This window comes from Entelurus aequoreus, linkage group LG01 (genome assembly GCF_033978785.1).
Source record: "Entelurus aequoreus isolate RoL-2023_Sb linkage group LG01, RoL_Eaeq_v1.1, whole genome shotgun sequence".
Lineage (NCBI taxonomy): Eukaryota > Metazoa > Chordata > Actinopteri > Syngnathiformes > Syngnathidae > Entelurus > Entelurus aequoreus.
Window position 1 is genome coordinate 96407282 of NC_084731.1, and position 20636 is coordinate 96427917.

The window sequence follows — 20636 nt, forward strand, 5'->3', positions numbered from 1 at the left end:
ACTGTTACCGGGAGGGCATTCCAGAGTACTGGAGCCCGAATAGAAAACGCTCTATAGCCCGCAGACTTTTTTTTGGCTCTGGGAATCACTAATAAGCCGGAGTTCTTTGAACGCAGATTTCTTGTCGGGACATATGGTACAATACAATCGGCGAGATAGGCTGGAGCTAAACCGTGTAATATTTTATACGTAAGTAGTAAAACCTTAAAGTCGCATCTTAAGTGCACAGGAAGCCAGTGCAAGTGAGCCAGTATAGGCGTAATATGATCAAACTTTCTTGTTTTTGTCAAAAGCCTTGCAGCCGCATTTTGTACCAACTGTAATCTTTTAATGCTAGACATAGGGAGGCCCGAAAATAATACGTTACAGTAATCGAGACGAGACGTAACGAACGCATGAATAATGATCTCAGCGTCGCTAGTGGACAAGATGGAACGAATTTTAGCGATATTACGGAGATGAAAGAAGGCCGTTTTAGTAACACTCTTAATGTGTCAAATATGGATATGCTTCCAACAGTAATTAGGGACCGAGTCCCTTTGGGACAGAGGACCCTATTGAATTTCTAGTGTTTTATTATTTTACCGCCGCCTCTTTGAGCTGTGATTTGACCCCCTTAACTTGCTTCAAAACTCACCAAATTGGACACACACATCAGGACTGGCGAAAATTGCGATCTAATAAAAAAAAAAAAAAACTCCAAATTGCACTCTAGCGCCCCCTAGGAAGAAAACACAGACAAAACTGCCTCTAACTCCGAGTAGGAATGTCGTAGAGACATGAAACAAAAACCTCTATGTAGGTCTCACTTAGAACTAGATTTCGTACACTGGCAACCCCCAGCAAAAATCAACAGGAATTTTGAAATTCCCCCTTCAAAACAAAAGTTGAGTAAAAACAGTCACCTTTTTTTTAACATTATCTCCTTTGAGCGCGTTTGTCGTGTTGGCTTCAAATTAGCACAGGAGAGAGATTGAACCCTTCTGATTGAAAGTTGATGAAATAGTTTTGATTACTGCTACGGTTTGGATTTTATGAGCCCTCAAAGTCGGTCCTGTCCATCGCTGCTTGCAGCTTTAATTAGGGCCCGCACGGCCCATGTAAAAGGAATCCCAACGGGAGTCCTTTTGCATTGGGACGAAAGGACCTATTGTTATTGTAAGGTTTTATTATTGTTATTATTATTATTATACCGGCCGCCTCTTCGAGCTGCAATTTGACCCACTTAACATGCTCCAAAACTCACCATATTTGACACACACATCAGGACCTGCGAAAATTTCCATCTAACAAAACCAAACCCCAAAACTCAAAATTGCGCTCTAGTGCCCCCTAGGAAAAAACAAACACAAACTGCCTGTAACTCCCACTAGGAAGGTCGTAGAGACATGAAACAAAAACCTCTATGTAGGTCTCACTTAGACCTACATTTCATAATTTAACATCCTTGGGCAAAAACCAACAGGAAGTTGGCAAATCCCCCTTCAAGACAAAATTGTACTAAAAACACTCATTTTTGCCTCTTTGAGCTGTAATGTCACCCCCTTAAAATACTTCAAAACTCACCAAACTTTTCACACACATCAGGACTGGTGGAAATTGCGATCTAATGAAAAAAACGAACCCCAAAACTCAAAATTGCGCTGTAGCGCAATTTTCAAATAAAACACAGACAAAACTGCTCCTCAGAGGAAAAAACTGACAAAACTGCTTGTAACTTCCGATAGGAACGTCTTAGAGACATGAAACATCTATGTTGGTCTCACTCAGACCTACATTTCATAGATTGACATCCTTCAGCAAAAATCAACAGGAAGTTTGATATCCCCCCTTCAAAACAACCTTTTTGTAAAAAGCGGTCACCAAACATCAAACATTATCTCCTCTGAGCGCGTTTGTCGTTTCGGCTTCAAACTACTACAGGAGAGAGATTGAACCCTTCTGATTGACGGATACTCAAAGAGTTTGGATAAGTGCTACGGTTTTGATTTTACGAGCCTTCAAAGAACCACTGCACTGATAATGCTGCTGTGATTTTACGAGCCTTCAAAGAACCACTGTGCCGCAGCACCTAGGAAGAAAACACAGACACAACTTCCTCTAATTTGTATTTGCTTTTTTAATGTGTATTTTAAATCTGTTTTAAATGTTATTTTTTAGTCTGTCCTTTGCCTCTATTTCTTTGTGGTGTACAGCCCTTTGTTCTTCAACTGTGGTTGTTTTTAAAGGGCTTTATAAATAAAGTTGGTATGGTATGGTATGGTACATTGCAACTAGGGTTGTATGGTATACCGGTAGTAGTATAGTACCGCGATACTAATGAGTCATCGGTACTGTACTGAAAAGTACCGGTCCGCCACCCCTCGCGCCCCCATCGTCGTCACGTTGTGACATTGCTGGTTTAGGAGCAGAGGAGCATGTTCGGCAGCGCACACACACAGAGTACTTACAAGTGGACACAGTGTGTAGACAGAAAAGGGAGAACGGACGCATTTTGGCTTAAAAACTGACGATAAAGGTGAAGTTATAACACTGAAACGCCCTTAGGAAGAGGTGGTAGCTACTTCTAAATCGCTAATCCTCATCTCCATGGCAACAAATGAAGTAAGTTTCTTACAAGTATCATCCCTGCAGGACGAGGAATAGCTAAACATGTTTAACTACACACCGTAGCTCACCGGCGTCAAAATGTAAACAAACGCCATTGGTGGATCTACACTTAACATCCACTGTAATGATACCAAGTGCAGGAGCGTATCTAGTCGATACTGCTATGATTACGTTGATATTTTTTGGCATCACAACATCTTCTTTTTGTCATGATCTGTGGTCTGGATTACGTTTTTTGTTATTTTTTGTTATTTTTTGGACTCTTTTAGTTCCTGTTTGCGCTCCCTTGTTTGTTTAGTCACCATGGCGACTCATTAGTTTCACCTGCCTCATGTGTTCGGGACACGCACCTGCTCTAATCAGGAGATGATTATTTAAGCCTGTCGTCAGTCGGGCTGGCGACATTGCTCTGTTCATGCTTGTTTTCATGCGTTATCGTAGTTCTTGCTGCTCTTTTCTTGCCACAGTAAGTCTTGCTTATTTCATGCGATTCCATAGTTAATGCTATTTGTTTCATGCCATAGTTTAGTGAGGTTTTCATGTCCATAGTTTCATGTTTCATGTCCTAAGTTTTTTGCCTTAGCTTCTCGTGTGAACGGTACACTTTCCTTTTGTTTTGTTTTTTGTCATTTCTGCTGTGTAGGATTAATTGATTATTAAATATGTTCCTACCTGCTACCGTTGTCCGGAAAAGTCCGTTTGCATCCCGGGAGAACAATCCTCGCAGTAAGCTGCGAAAAACCCCCACTTTATGACACTTTTGGTTTTTTTTATATATATATTATGTTTATAAACTCAGGAAATATGTCCCTGGACACATGAGGACTTTGAATATGACCAATTAATGATCTTGTAACGACTGGGTATCGGATTGATCCCCAAATGTGTGGTATCATCCAAAACTAATGTAAAGTATCAAACAACAGAAGAATAAGTGATTATTACATTTTAACAGAAGTGTAGATAGAACATGTTGAAAGAGAAAGTAAGCAGATATTAACAGTAAATGAACAAGTAGATTAATAATTCATTTTCTACCACTTGTCCTTAATAATGTTGACAAAATAATAGATTGATAAATGACACAATATGTTACTGCATATGTCAGCAGCTAAATTAGGAGCCTTTGTTTGTTTACCTACTAATAAAAGACAAGTTGTCTTGTATGTTCACTATTTTATTTAAGGACAAACTTGCAATAAGAAACATAAGTTTAATGTACCGTAATATTTTTTGTTAAATTAAAGCCAATAATGCCATTTTTTGTGGTCCCCTTTATTTGGAAAATGATCGAAAAGTATGGAAATCATTTTGGTACCAAAATATTGGTATCTGGACAACGCTAATTGCAATGAGCTGCAATACAATTAGACTTGGGTTGTGTCTACATGTATATGCCCATTCCAACATTAACATACTGTATGAGTAAGACATAAACACTACATATTGTTGTTAATGAAGCTGTAAACCTCCTGCAAATACCCTTTGATCGATGAACCGCAATGTTTCGTGACCGAGCTTGGTGAAACGTTACAGTCTTGTGTATATATATCCCCAAGTACAAACCCCAGAACCAGTAAAGTTGGCACGTTGTGTAAATGGTAAATAAAAACAGAATACAATGATTTGCAAATCCTTATCAACTTATATTCAATTGAATGGACTGCAAAGACAAGGCACTTAACGTACGAACTGGTAAACTTTGTTATTTTTTGCAAATATTATTAGCTCATTTGGAATTTGATGCCTGCAACATGTTTCAAAAAAGCTGGCACAAGTGGGTGTATTAGTGCCCAAGACATGGGTAACTTACACATCTGTGAAGGCACCATTAATGCTGAAAGGTACATACAGGTTTTGGAGCAACATATGTTGCCATCCAAGCAACGTTACCATGGACGCCCCTGCTTATTTCAGCAAGACAATGCCATGCCACGTGTTACAACAACGTGGCTTCATAGTAAAAGAGTGCGGGTACTAGACTGGCCTGAATGTAGCCTGAATGTGGCACAATATTAAGCCTAAAATAGCACAAGGGAGACCCCCGGACTGTTGAACAACTTAAGCTGTACATCAAGCAAGAATGGGAAATAATTCCACCTGAGAAGCTTCAAAAATGTGTCTCCTCAGTTCCCAAACCTTTACTGAGTGTTGTTAAAAGGAAAGGCCATGTAACACAGTGGTAAAAATATCCCTGTGCCAACTTTTTTGCAATGTGTTGCTGCCATTAAATTCTAAGTTAATGATTATTTGCAAACAAAAATCAAGTTTCTCAGTTTAAACATTAAATATCTTGTCTTTGCAGTCTATTCAATTGAATATAAGTTAAAAAAGATTTGCAAATCATTGTATTCTGTTTTTATTTACCAATTACACAACGTGCCAACTTCACTGGTTTGGGGTTTTGTACTTGGTGATATATATACACAAGACTGTAACGTTTCACCAAGCTCTGTCACGAAACATTGCGGTTCATCGATCAAAGGGTTCAATGGTTTTGGGTTTTTGTACAAACACTAAATTGTGTTACCAAAACACGACAGAAGCCTACTTAAAGGCCTACTGAAATTAAATGTTCTTATTTAAACGGGGATAGCAGGTCCATTCTGTGTGTCATACTTGATCATTTCGCGATATTGCCATATTTTTGCTGAAAGGATTTAGTAGAGAAGATCGACGGTAAAGTTCGTAACTTTTGGTCGCTGATAAAAAAGCCTTGCCTGTAGCGGAAGTAGCGTGACGTCACAGGTTGTGGAGCTCCTCACATCTGCACATTGTTTTACAATCATGGCCAACAGCAGCGAGAGCGATTCGGACCGAGAAAGCGACGATTACCCCATTAATTTGAGCGAGGATGAAAGATTTGTGGATGAGGAAAGTGAGAGTGAAGGACTAGAGGGCAGTGGAAGCGATTCAGATAGGGAAGATGCTGTGAGAGGCGGGTGGGACCTGATATTCAGCTGGGAATGACTAAAACAGTAAATAAACACAAGACATATATATACTCTATTAGCCACAACACAACCAGGCTGATATTTAATATGCCACAAATTAATCCCGCATAACAAACACCTCCCCCCTCCCGTCCATATAACCCACCAATACAACTCAAACACCCGCACAACACACTCAATCCCACAGCCCAAAGTACCGTTCACCTCCGTAAAGTTCATACAGCACATATATTTCCCCAAAGTTACGTACGTGACATGCACATAGCGGCATGCACGTACGGGCAAGCGATCAAATGTTTGGAAGCCAAAGCTGCATACTCACGGTAGCGTGTCTGCTATCCAACTCAAAGTCCTTCCGGTTGTGTTGCTGCAGCCTGCCGCTAATACACCGCTTCCCACCTACAGCTTTCTTCTTTGCTGTCTCCATTGTTCATTAAACAAATTGCAAAAGATTCACCAACACAGATGTCCAGAATACTGTGGAATTTTGCGATGAAAACAGACGACTTAATAGCTGGCCACAATGCTGTCCCAATATGTCCGCTACAATCCGTGACGTCACGTGCAAACGTCATCATACCGAGACGTTTTCCATCCATCCATCCATCTTCTTCCGCTTATCCGAGGTCGGGTCGCGGGGGCAGCAGCGTAAGCAGGGAAGCCCAGATTTTCCTCTCCCCAGCCACTTCGTCCAGCTCCTCCCGGGGGATCCCGAGGCGTTCCCAGGCCAGCCGGGAGACATAGTCTTCCCAACGTGTCCTGGGTCTTCCCCGTGGCCTCCTACCGGTTGGACGTGCCCTAAACACCTCCCGAGGGAGGCGTTCGGGTGGCATCCTGACCAGATGCCCAAACCACCTCATCTGGCTCCTCTCGATGTGGAGGAGCAGTGGCTTTACTTTGAGCTCCCCCCGGATGGCAGAGCTTCTCACCCTATCTCTAAGGGAGAGACCCGCCACCCGGCGGAGGAAACCCATTTCGGCCGCCTGTACCCGTGATCTTATCCTTTCGGTCATGACCCAAAGCTCATGACCGTAGATCGACCGGTAAATTGAGAGCTTTGCCTTCCGGCTCAGCTCCTTCTTCACCACAACGGACCGCATTACTGAAGACGCCGCACCGATCCGCCTGTCGATCTCACGATCCACTTTTCCCTCACTCGTGAACAAGACTCCTAGGTACTTGAACTCCTCCACTTGGGGCAGGGTCTCCTCCGCAACCCGGAGATGGCACTCCACCCTTTTCTGGGCAAGAACCATGGACTCGGACTTGGAGGTGCTGATTCTCATCCCAGTCGCTTCACACTCGGCTGCGAACCGATCCAGTGAGAGCTGAAGATCCTGGCCAGATGAAGCCATCTTCATATCATACCGAGACGTTTTCAGCAGAATATTTCACGGGAAATTTAAAATTGCACTTTACTAATCTTGGCATGTGTTGCAATGTTAAGATTTCATCATTGATATATAAACTATCAGACTGCGTGGTCGGTGGTAGTGGCTTTCAGTAGGCCTTTAAGTTACGATTTGACAGACAATTGGAAATCTGGGGTGGGGAAAATGATTACATTGTCACTGAAAGACTTTCCCAGAGGTAAAACAAACAAAAACAGAAAACATTGAGAGTCTAACGCAATTTCTTTATCTCTTACCTTGCAGGTCCACACTGGAGAAGATGCCGTCCATCCCAGAGGAGCCGGAACATATCGAGAGTGAAGTGGAAAAGCGAACCATGCCGGACTTTGTCAAACCTCTGGTAGACATGGAAGTCATTGAGGGCAAAGAGACCGTGCTTTGCTGCAAGGTGACAGGCCTGCCTTACCCAACCATCGCCTGGTACCACAGCGGCAAGCGCATTGAAAGCAGCGAGGAGCGCAAAATGACTCAGTGTATGCAAAGACACGGCGGGGTGCTTCTGGTGGCGTGTGGCAAATAAGAAGTGTGCATGTATCTCCTTCAGACAGGGATGTCCACAGCCTGCTCATTCAGAGTGCTCGTCACGCTGATGGCGGCGTCTACAAGGCTGTGATCGCGAACAAAGTGGGTAAAGCAGCCTGTTATGCACATTTATATGTCACAGGTAAGGCCGGGAGCGCTATAATTGACAGTTTTCTTCTCTTCACAACATGTGAACATATATTTGTGTGCTTTGTTAACAGATATCATTCCGGAACCACCTGACGGCCCTCCTGTCATAGAAACCATCACAGGGAAAACTATAACCCTTAGCTGGAAGAGACCAAAGAGACTGGACGCATCTTATGGTAGCATTTCATCCCCTCCGTCTCTTATTGCTTGGATTTAAGTGAATATGTGAGCGACTGTTCTCAATGGGTGATAGGCGCCATTTAGCCTTTCTCAAAAAATGCCCATATGCTTCAAAGATTAATGAATCAAAGATTATCTATATAGCCCTAAATCACGAGTGTCTCAAAGGGCTGCACAAGCCACAACGACATCCTCGGCTCAGATCCCGCATCAAGGCGATAAAAAACTCAACCCAATGGGATTACAATGAGAAACCTTGGAGGGGACCGCAGATGTGGGGACCCCCTCCGGGCGACAGGTGCAATGGGCGTCGAGTGGATCTAGATCAGGGGTGTCCAAAGGTTTTCCACTGAGGGTCGTACACGGAAAAATTTAAGCATGCGGCGGCCATTTTGATATTTTTCATTTTCAAACCTTAACAAAATATGTGGATTTTTTATTTTTTTTAACCTTTAGGGCTCCCGGGGACTATAAAGGGTCTCAGTCATTAAACTGTTAAAAATAAGTCAAATTATTATTATTATTATTTTATTTAACGCTTACAGTAAACCTCTATATCAGGGGTCACCAACCTTTTTGAAAGCAAGAGCTACTTCTTGGGTACTGATTAATGCGAAGAGCTACCAGTTTGATACACACTTAAATAAATTGCCAGAAATAGCCAATTTGCTCAATTTACCTTTAACTCTATGTTATTATTAATAATTAATGATATTTATCTTTGTGGAAACACTGATCATCTTAATGATTTCTCACAATAAATATATATAGAAACAGATAAATATAAATATATATATATATATATATATATATTTTTTTTTTTTTTCTCTAAGTGCACATTTTTCAAATTGAACATTTTCAAATGATCACTTCTAAGACAGTCTTGTGAAATCACAATATCCCATTTTAACTAGCTAGCCACTAACATTTTTGAACAAATCATGAATTACTTTGCACCATGTTTGTACAAAAAATAACTCATGTAAAATACAAAAGTCAACTCTCAAATTTTTAAATAAATCATGTCACACTTTGAACTGGACACCAAATCTGTTATCTGTTTCTTTGTCAGTTAGTGGGAAGCCTGGCATTGCATAGGTATATGTGTTTAAAAATCCCTAAAATCATTTTTAAGGTTGTATTTTTTCTCTAAAATTGTCTTTCTGAAAGTTATAAGAAGCAAAGTAAAAAAAAATTAATGAATTTATTTAAACAAGTGAAGACCAAGTCTTGAAAAAATTTTCTTGGATTTTCAAATTCTATTTGAGTTTTGTCTCTCTTAGAATTAAAAATGTCGAGCAAAGCGAGACCAGCTTGCTAGTAAATAAATAAAATTTAAAAAATAGAGGCATTTTGAGCTATTTTTAGAACAGGCCAGCGGGCTACTCATTTGGTCCTTACGGGCTACCTGGTGCCACCGCGTTGGTGACCCTTGCTCTATATCAGGGGTCACCAACCTTTTTGAAAGCAAGAGCTACTTCTTGGGTACTGATTAATGCGAAGGGCTACCAGTTTGATACACACTTAAATAAATTGCCAGAAATAGCCAATTTGCTCAATTTACCTTTAACTCTATGTTATTATTAATAATTAATGATATTTATCTTTGTGGAAACACTGATCATCTTAATGATTTCTCACAATAAATATATATAGAAACAGATAAATATCAATATGCAACACTTTATTTTTATATTTTCTCTAAGTGCACATTTTTCAAATTGAACATTTTCAAATGATCACTTCTAAGACAGTCTTGTGAAATCACAATATCCCATTTTAACTAGCTAGCCACTAACATTTTTTAACAAATCATGAATTACTTTGCACCATGTTTGTACAAATAATAACTCATGTAAAATACAAAAGTCAACTCTCAAATGTTTAAATAAATCATGTCACACTTTGAACTGGACACCAAATCTGTTATCTGTTTCTAAATGAATGTATTTAAACAAGTGAAGACCAAGTCTTGAAAATATTTTCTTGGACTTTCAAATTCTATTTGAGTTTTGTCTCTCTTATAATTAAAAATGTCGCGCAAAGCGAGACCAGCTTGCTAGTAAATAAATACAATTTAAAAAATAGAGGCAGCTCACTGGTAAGTGCTGCTATTTGAGCTATTTTTAGAACAGGTCAGCGGGCTACTCATCTGGTCCTTACGGGCTACCTGGTGCCCGCGGGCACCGCGTTGGTGACCCCAACTTGAGGTTGATATAAAGTAAAAAAAAAAAGGTTTTCTGTCAAAGACAACTTTGTTTTTTATAGTAATACTGAAATATGCAGTATTTAGTAATTAGAGCCTTAAAAGATCAATAATGCCGGACACCATTGATTTTAATTCTTTAATATTTTTGAGTAATCACAGTGAAAAGTTAAATAAAATCCTACCAAATATATTTGGGATCCAAAAGGTCCCCCACTCATAAAGTGATACATTTTTATTAGTTTTTTTTTAACTTTTAACACTTAAATTACGAGATCAACTTCAGATATATCTGTCCATTTTACGTTTGAACTATTATTTTGTTTGTTTTATGCTCTTTTGTCAAATAAAACTTTGATGTTTTTATATGGCAACCACACAATATATACAATATTTTTTCCACATAAAACATTTTAAAAAGTGATATTTTTTAAGTAATAATTCATTGTAACATAGATTTTTAGTCTTTTTTTTTTTTTTTAGTAATGGCAAAAAAAAGAAAAATAAAGACCAAAGAAAAAAAAACAGCCTGCATGGCAGCTTTTGTGTCAACATTGCAACTTTTTCTTCTTAGATTTCACCTCATTCCACTTTTTTAAAATGTTTTTTAAAATTTTTGCAATATTATCAATTTTGCAATTTTTGCAGAATGTGTGGCGGGCCGGTAAACAATTAGCTGTGGGCCGCAAATGGGCCCCGGGCCGCACTTTGGACACCCCTGATCTAGATCATAGTGTGAGAGTCCAGTCCATAGTGGGGCCAGCCGGAGATCGTCTCAGCAGCGCAGAGACGTCCTCAACTGATGCACAGATGAGTGGTCCATCCCGGGTCACCTAATCTGTGGTCACCTAATCTGTGCCCTCCCTCTCCACGAAGGAGAGCAGAGCAGCAAAGAGACGGCAGATCAACTGGTCTAAAAGGGGGGTCTATTTAAAGGCTAGAGTATACAAATGAGTTTTAAGATGAGACTTAAATGCTTCTAAGGTAGCATCTCTAACTGTTACCGGGAGGGCATTACAGAGTACTCGAGCCCGAATAGAAAACGCTCTATAGCCCGCAGACTTTTTTGGGGCTCTGGGAATCACTAATAAGCCGGAGTTCTTTGAACGCAGATTTCTTGCCGGGACATATGGTACAATACAATCAGCAAGATAGGATGGAGCTAGACTGTTTAGTATTTTATACATAAGTAGTAAAACGTTGCGTTGTCTTCGGCTGTATGAACTGTTCAAATCGCAAAAAGGATAAAAGTTTCTTCAGAGTTCCTCGAGAGGTAATCAAGAAGGGCGGAGGAGTGCAAGAGTTTACGAAAGACAATGACAAAAGTGGTACACAATCCAGTACAAAGGACCGAGTCGAAAAACGCTCGAGTTTGCAGCGATCACTTTGTTAAAGGTGTGTTTGATATATATTTTAGGTAACACTTTAGTATGGGGAACATATTCTAAGTAACAAAAACTTAATTTAGAGTTATTTGGTTAGGGTTAGGGTTAGGGGGTTAGGGATAGGGTTAGAGAGTTAGGGTTAGAGTTAGGGTTAGGGTGTATAATAAGGCCATGCAGAATAAGGCATTAAGAAGTACTTAATAATGACTAATTAAGAGCCAATATGTTACTAATTTTCATGTTAATAAGCAACTAATTAATGATGAATATGTTCCCCATACTAAAGTGTTAACCACATTTTTATATACTTTAATCGTTTGAAGTTTTATCTTGATATTGTTTGTGTTTTATTTTTTAACAAACGGAAACCAGAAAGTCACAGTCAATGATACTTTGTCAGGGAAGGCACCTCTACGTCTACCCCTCTTGTTTATTTTGTACACAAATGTGTCAGAGTACATATGATAACAGGACAAAAATGAAATATGGTGAATATACAGTAATTGTCAGTTTGTTAAATGGGTATGCAGTCACTGGTGGCAGTTGTCGGGTGCTAGTTTGTTTACATGGACGTGTCCTCCCAGTCCCAAGGCGCAAAGTAGAATCATGAAACACGAGAAAAACAATGCATATTCATCCAGGAAAGTCTTGATACCAATTTCCTTGACCAAGCCACACAAAAGGAAGTTCTAGACCTCCATGCTTTTCCAAGTTTTAATTTGTTTTGTCGAGTATAATGATGTCTGGAGAACCATATAGTTTGATATGTCTGGGAACTCTACCGACTGATAATCCTTGATATCACTCGACAAATCTTTTTTTTTGATAACGTATAGGGATCTATTCGGTTTCATAGTTAGACTTTTTTCCTCTTATCTGCTTTTAACGGTAAGATCTAGACCCCTTGCATACTCAAATATTTTGCACACTGATTGCTGCACAACAGCCATCTTGGCTTGGTTGACCACCACAGTTTTTCACTTCTAGGAAGAAGTCAGATAGATAGATCAGATAGGTCTTAATTGTCATTGCACAAGTACAACGAAACTTTGTTTTCAGCACAAACCCGTTCAAGATTAGACAAACAAACAGTGTACAGGGTTACAGAACAGGAATGCTGACGGGTCGCCACAAGGCGCCCCGTAAAAGATGGGAAAAAGGTAAAACGCTGGGGAAAAAGATGAGTAAAAAAATACAATCTAGACTGGGCTCCTAAGGGGGCCTAGTCTGGAGTGGGAAAAAACCTCCATGCAATGCACACATAAACACGTTGGTGTTTGTTTGGCGGTGGTGAAGGCGTGGGGTGGGGGAGGGGTGTGTGTGCGTGTGTGCCCAATTGTCTTGGGTGTGATGATGTAATGTTTTTTTAGACTGAGACCGATCTGCAAAAGTTCGACTCCAGGTCCTCGGGGGTGTTTTTCAGAACAGCCTGGTCCTGTTTCCACAGCGTCAAGGCCATTCGAGGGAGTCAAATCGTAGATTAGGATGTTTGTTTTCCGCGAGCAGACAAAACAATGACTTGTCTGTTCTATTCGTCCATGCTGGGTGCTCTCAGTCTGTTGTTTAGATTTGAGGACAGCGCAAAGAAAGAGGCTTCAAAAAAGTTCAGACGAGACAAAAACAAAGAGAGCAAACTGGGGGTAGAGGGAGCGGAAAACCGCCCTCACCAGAGGCAAGACAGAAAAGCAAGAAGTCACATGTCAAAATACAAGCAATAACCTTGTGGGTTGTCATTAAAGCTTTTGCCTTCAACAAGGATTTTATGTTATCATCTGCATAGTTTGTAAGTTAATTACATTCGCTACATGTGCTGATATAGAATCGTATTAAGTTTGTTACATTAAATATGGCTTGAGTTCCTAGGTTGGTTTCACATGTGATAAATGTCTAAGCCTTGGTATAAGTCCGCATTCTGTTGGTTTCATGCTTTGTTTGCTTTTGCTTGCTTCCGGCAGACCCCGGTTCTTTGCTATACGTGCTCCAGCAGCAACCTCTGGGTTCCATACAGTGGTCCAATGTGGCGTCCAATCTAAGGGAGACCAGCTACACCGTCAATTGCCTATCCAAGGGAGTCCGCTATGCTTTTAGGGTCCTGGCGTCTACTGGCAAGACACTTAGCAAGCCCTCACCATCTACTGATCTGGTCCAGCTGCTGGACAGAGGTATGAAATGTCCACTATTTGTTTGTTTCATGGTGATTTTATCCTTTAGTTGTATCATTATCTTTTAATGTTTTTATTTGTAAATGTTGATTTTATAATTATCTTTTAATGATTTTTATTTCTATATTTTAAAGTGTCCTTGGGTTCTTGAAAGGTGCTTATAAATTAAATGTATTATTATTATTATTATTATTATTATTATTATCATTATAATAATAATAATAATAATACTACATTTTATTTTTAAAAAGCACTTTACATTGAGCAAACAACCTCAAAGTGCTACAGTGTATTTAGAAAAAAATAAAAATAAATAAAAATATAATTTAAACATTTTTTTTAAATAAAAACTAGAACAGCCTAATAGATAGAACTAGTATGCATATATCTATAATAAGGCTTTTTTTTAAAAGAGGGGTTTTTAAGCCTTCTTTAAAAGCATCCACAGTCGGTGGTGCCCTCAGGTGGTCAGGGAGAGCATTCCACAGACTGGGATAATTATTGTTATTATTATGTACCCAAATTTTTCTAAAATCCTCTTTGAATAATTTTTGGTCAATCAGGACAGAAATGACTGGTTGATACTTCGCAACATATCATAGCAAATATGTGCCCAACATGTTTCCACATATTGTTAGTTCATGAAGCCTCCATTGAACTTAGACATAGACTTAGTCAAACTTTATTGATCCACAAGGGAAATTGTTCCACACAGTATCTCAGTTACAAAGGATGGAAAGTGTAAGGAAGGAAAGGATAATGCAGGTATAAAGTAGACGAAAAATGTACCGTAGTAGCAATATAAAATATGACATATATGTAATATTGGTAACACTTTAGTATGGGGAACACATATTCACCAATAATTAGTTGCTTATTAATATGCAAATTAGTAACATATTGGCTCTTAATTAGTCATTATTAAGTACTTAGTAATGCCTTATTCTGCATGGCCTTATTATACAAGCAGTAAGCCATTAACTAAGAGTCTTCCCTCAATAACCTCAGAATTATTGCTTATTAGTAACCCTAACCTAACCCTAACCCTTATATCTTCCCCTAGTGTCCAAATAACTCTAAATTTGTCAGGCTTGGTCAAAAGATAGGACTCAGATGCAGAGTAGGGAATCATTCGTCAGGCTTTTATTTTGAAAGCTTCCTTTCACCTTCAGAGTCAGGGCAATTCAATATATACAATAACTAAACTAGTCGGCGAAAAAGGTTCCGAAAAAAGGAACAACCGAAAATCACTCCGAAAGGAGGAAAACACAAAAACCATGACGCCATATATTCTATGAAACTTATTATAAACACAAAACTCTCCAACAGGAGTAAAAAACAATGGCTATGAAACTTCTACACTTTCTCTAATCTAATAAAGTTTAACAAAAAATGTCACTCAAAAAATTGAGGAAAAGAAAAAACTGTAAGAAAAAACTGAAAACTCACCACTTTGGCTGTAAAACTAAATAACACAAAATCACTCTGCTGAGGAGGAGAAAAAGAAAACTCAAAATAGCAACGAAAGGAATTCAGGATCAAGGTATTCAAACATGAGAAGAGGCAAGGCATGGACAGGAAGCTGGAGGGGCACAAATAAACGAGACAATCTGGCACAGAACAAAGGGAGGCGTGGGCTTATAAGACACATGGGGGTAATGGGGAAGATGAGGTCACCTACCTAGGTTCCATTCTAGAGGCTAACCTTTCCTGTGATAAAATGGCAACCAAGGTAATCAGAAAGGTTAACCAACGAGCGAGATTTCTCTACAGAATCTCCTCTCTGGTCAACAAAAGCACCTTGAGGATTCTGGCGGGAACTCTCGTTCAACCCTTTTTTGATTACGCATGCACCTCCTGGTACCCTAGCACCTCCAAAACCCTCAAATCTAAACTCCAAACATCTCAGAACAAGCTAGTCAGGTTACTTCTAGACCTCCACCCCAGATCACACCTCACTCCTACCCACTTCTCTAAAGTGGGCTGGCTCAAGGTGGAGGACAGAGTTAAACAACTTGCACTGAGCCTAGTCTATAAAATCCACTACACCTCCCTGATACCGAAGTACATGTCAAACTACTTCCTTAACGTAAATGACCGCCACAACCACAACACCAGGGGGAGCTCCACTAACCACGTTAAACCCAGATTCCGAACTAACAAAGGTCTTAACTCATTCTCTTTCTATGCCACATCAATGTGGAATGCGCTCCCAACAGGTGTAAAAGAAAGGGCATCTCTATCCTCCTTCAAAACCGCAATAAAAGTTCACCTCCAGGCAGCTACAACCCTAAACTAACACCCTCCCCGGATTGCTAATAATCAAAAGTAAACAATCAAATGCAGATACTTTTTCTTATGCTTTCTGATCTCTCTCTCTCTATGTCCACTACTTGCTGTACATATCCTACCAAGTCAGACCTACACTGTTCCAATATCCATTTCTCTGTTCTCAACTGTTATGACTGATGATAATCAACCAAACCTACCCCTCCTCCCCTCGATTGTAAATAATGTAAATAATTCAATGTGATTATCTTGTGTGATGACTGTATTATGATGATAGTATATATCTGATAGTATATATCTGTATCATTAATCAATTTAAGTGGACCCCAAGTTGAAAAACTTATTCGGGTGTTACCATTTAGTGGTCAATTGTACGGAATATGTACTTCACTGTGCAACCTACTAATAAAAGTCTCAATCAATCAATCAATCCCTCAATAACCTCAGAATTATTGCTTATTAGTAACCCTAACCCTTATATGTTCCCCTAGTGTTCAAATAACTCTAAATTAAGTCTTTGTTACTTTAATAAGCAACTAATTAATGGTGAATATGTTCCCCATACTAAAGTATTACCGTAATATTTACATATTATACATACGATATATAATATATACCGATATATTATATTATATTTTTATATAATATATACAATAAATAAGAAATCCCAATTACCATGTACACTATTACTTCTTTCAGGAAATACAATTATAAGATTGCAGAATTAATATGTGTTTTGGACAAGATAAAATAGTAACTGTAAATAGTAAATGTGCCCCAAACGAGTATATTAGTTTTTTGTTTCAGTTTAAATCTGATGGTTAATTACGCTCCTTTGACAAGCTGTTGAAAAAGGTAGACGAATAGCAGGGAAAGCAAAAGGAAGTTGATTAAAGTCAATGTGGCTCGACATTAACACAATAAACATCCTTGCAGGACCCTATCTGAAGAAAGCGCCGGTCATCGTGGACAAACCTGACATTCTGTATGTGGTCGACAACCAACCTGCGAGCATCTCAATCACCCTGAACCATGTGCACGCTACAGTAACTTGGAAAAGGTAAATTTTGGTTTTTCATTTCCTCGGTTTCCTATGTTCTTAGGTTTGAAGTTGCTGAAATATATCGCTTGTGTGTTTACCAGGAGGGGAACGTCCTTGGTCAACAAACCAGGGGTGTGCGAGATGAGCATGCCAGACGATGATCAACACTCCCTCACACTCCAGAGGGTCAAGGCCTCAGACCTCGGCCAGCTGGTGGTGTTGGCCAGCAACCAATTCGGCAGCGACCTCTGCATGCTTGAGCTCGCCATGGCAGGTTGGACCTCTCGCAGGTTTGGTTTCTCTAGACCAGGGGTCGGCAACCCACATTGTTCAAAGAGCCATATTGGACAAAAAATACAAAAAAGTAATCTGTCTGGAGCTGCAAAAAATTTAAAGACTTATATAAGTGTTATAATGAAGGCAACACATGATGTAAGTGTCTATATTAGCTATATTAGCCTACTATCAAAATGGCTTTACAAGTCATATACTGTATAAGTGTTATAATGAAGACAAAACATGATGTATGTGGCTAATTAGCTATATTAGCCTACTATCAAAATGATTCCGTCGCAGGCTAACGCAAATCTCTGTTGACAGAAATGTTGAAATGTAATATTTATTCTACACATTTTTACAAAATTTGGAAAACATTAGTAAGACTTCTCAGAGGGTGCGATAACTCCTGGAAATTACTGTCTTAAAATGGCCAAAGGTATAGAAGTGTGTGTCCAAATTTAAGGAAATGGCAGGCTGTCTTCTTCTAACGGATTTATTACAATATTTGCAAGCTGGCTTGTTTGCTGTGGTCTGGAACAACATGGCACACTAACAACGATCAGAAATGCAGCCAACATTGTGTCATGAAACATGGAAAAATTAACTAAATACACAAAGGATGTAAGTAAAGGAAATTAAATTAGCTCTAATATACACTACCGTTCAAAAGTTTGGGGTCACCCAAACAATTTTGTGGAATAGCCTTCATTTCTAAGAACAAGAATAGACTGTCAAGTTTCAGTAGAAAGTTCTCTTTTTCTGGCCATTTTGAGCGTTTAATTGACCCCACAAATGTGATGCTCCAGAAACTCAATCTGCTCAAAAGAAGGTCAGTTTTGTAGCTTCTGTAACGAGCTAAACTGTTTTCAGATGTGTGAACATGATTGCACAAGGGTTTTCTAATCATCAATTAGCCTTCTGAGCCAATGAGCAAACACATTGTACCATTAGAACACTGGAGTGATAGTTGCTGGAAATGGGCCTCTATACACTGTTGCGTTGACCAGCATTCCTCCAATGGGGAATTCAAATTGCTAGTCTCTCCCAGATTCTTTTTATGGCAATACGCTGATGTTTATATTCAATCTCCAGGCAATAGTTGGTATTTTGTAGTTTATTCTCAAAGCTTAGAGGACAAACCTGAGACCAACCCAGCACCCAAGCGTTCCCTAGCCCGGTCCAGATCGGTCTAGCTCGGTCTAGCTCAAACTCCCGGAAGTCCCGTGATCTTCCGTCTGTCCCTCGCCCCCACTCTCTTTGTTTAGACTACTCCGAGTTATCTCTACTCTGACACATTCCAATCTAGAAGGCCAACACCTTACTATGAGACTCAAAAGAAGGAAGAATACTAGCTATTCTTTATATGACTATAGGAGTTTAGAAAGAAGTAACACTTAAATATGGATATGCTTCCAACAAGTCCCCCTTTAAGATCTTCTAATAAGATCTTTATTACTTGTACAAAACTTATAAAGCACGCCCCACATTAAAGTAGGTGCTGTTTTTTTTCTTTAAGCAAGCTAGCAATAAAACAACAGCTTATTTACATGGGAGATAGATGGAAGGAGTCCACGTCAATGTCGTCATGGTCAGGGAAGTAAACCAACAATTCTCGAAAGTCTTAAAGTTACCACTTTGCTAGACCCCCTTTAGTGACACTTAGCCCAAGGGGCGATAAAGCAACCGCATGAGGCTATGATGGCCAAAAAAGCTCCGAATGGAGACCAAGACAGACTTAATTAGGTCAGTCCACCTGCCTAATGTGCTTTGAAGCCAATCTTTGAAGGGGTTCAAAACCAGACATTTGCTGCTAGAATAGTCATTTACCCCATTAGCAATGTATAGAGTGTATTTCTTTAAAGTTAAGACTAGTTTAAAGTTATCTTCATTGAAAAGTACAGTGCTTTTCCTTCAAAAATAAGGACATTTCAATGTGACCCCAAACTTTTGAACGGTAGTTTACCTAGAAATGAGGCATAATGATGCAATATGTACATACAGCTAGCCTAAATAGCATGTTAGCATTGACTAGCTTGCATTCATGCAGTGACCAAATATGCCTGATTAGCACTCCGTAACAAGTCAATAACATCAACAAAGCTCACCTTTGTGCATTCACGCACAGCATAAAACGTTTGGTGGACAAATTGAGACAGAGAAGGAGTGGCATAAAACACGTCCTTCTGTGGCAGCGTCGGAGAAAGTTGCACGTGTAAACAAACTGTTGAGTTACAGTCCACACAACGGTGAGTTCAAGGGCCGCTGAAATTAGTAGGACAAAACGCCGCTCCCCAAATACTCTCATCAGTGAAGCATGAACACAACATATTAAACTGTGGGCTTTTTAACAATTAGGAAGGTTTGTGTCGTGTTTGTCCTCTTACAGAAACCATATTGCAACAAAAAATATATTTTTCACCCAATTTTTTTTTCCCATTTCCATACATTTTCTAAAAAGCTCCACGGAGCCACCAGGGCGCCGCTCAAGAGCCCCATGTGGCCCTACAGCCGTGGGTTGCTAACCCCCGCTCTAGACCCAAGTGACATTAAAACGGAAACATTTTTACCTCTTTCACAGTGTCGCCGAAGTTCGAAACAATCATGGAGGACGTGGATGTGGAGGCTGGGCAAACGTCCCTTCTGGCTGTTGTGGTCGAAGGGAAACCAGATCCGGACATTTTGTGGTACAAGGTTAGTCTCTGGAGCGGTTGAATCATTTAGGTCACATATGAATATTTCAGGTGTTTCCTCTTCATTTTTCAAAGGATGATGAGCTTCTCTCCGAGAGCAGCTATTTCACCTTTGTTTACGATGACCCAGAATATTCCCTTGTGATCCTCAACGCCCGTCCGGGGCACTCTGGTGTTTATACGTGCACTGTAAAAAACATGGCTGGATCCAACTCCTGCAAGGCTGAACTGACAGTTCACACAGGTCTGTACCAATCATCTTATAACATATTAATAATAATAATAATAATTCATTCATTCACACCTGGTGGTGGTAAGCTACTTTCGTAGCCACAGCTGCCCTGGGGTAGACTGACGGAAGCGTGGCTGCCAATTTGCGCCTACGGCCCCTCCGACCACCACCTATCATTCATTCAACATTCATTCACCGGTGTGAGCGGCACCGGGGGCAAGGGTGAAGTGTCCTGCCCAAGGACACAACGGCATGGTAAGAGGCGGGGAGCGATCCTGCAACCCTCAGGTTTCTGACACGGGCGCTCTACCCACCAGGCCCGGCCCTAACCAATCTGGCGCCCTAGGCAAGATTTTAGGTGGCGCCCCCCCACATCGGCAGTGAAGTGTATATACTCACAAGAAACCGAATAGCTTTGTCTTTGACCTTTTTTTTTAACTTCAAGAAAGCAAATTAACAATCAGAATAGTTAACAAGATGAAAAAAAATATGGATAAATAAATGAATACAAAAAATAAAAAAT

General features: G+C 39.8%; 1 protein-coding gene across 10 annotated transcripts in view; it reads left to right on the forward strand.

Annotated features, from left to right (window-relative positions):
• The window catches only part of LOC133659912 (striated muscle preferentially expressed protein kinase-like), a 92050-nt gene that overhangs the window by 40709 nt on the left and 30705 nt on the right, over positions 1-20636 (forward strand). For all 10 annotated transcript variants that reach the window (XM_062062837.1, XM_062062767.1, XM_062062846.1 and 7 more), the window contains 8 exons: positions 7220-7449; positions 7521-7640; positions 7720-7824; positions 13375-13581; positions 16807-16930; positions 17014-17186; positions 19770-19882; positions 19957-20125. In XM_062062837.1, the coding sequence (XP_061918821.1) occupies positions 7220-7449; positions 7521-7640; positions 7720-7824; positions 13375-13581; positions 16807-16930; positions 17014-17186; positions 19770-19882; positions 19957-20125 (1241 nt within the window). The remainder of the gene's footprint in view (positions 1-7219; positions 7450-7520; positions 7641-7719; positions 7825-13374; positions 13582-16806; positions 16931-17013; positions 17187-19769; positions 19883-19956; positions 20126-20636) is intronic.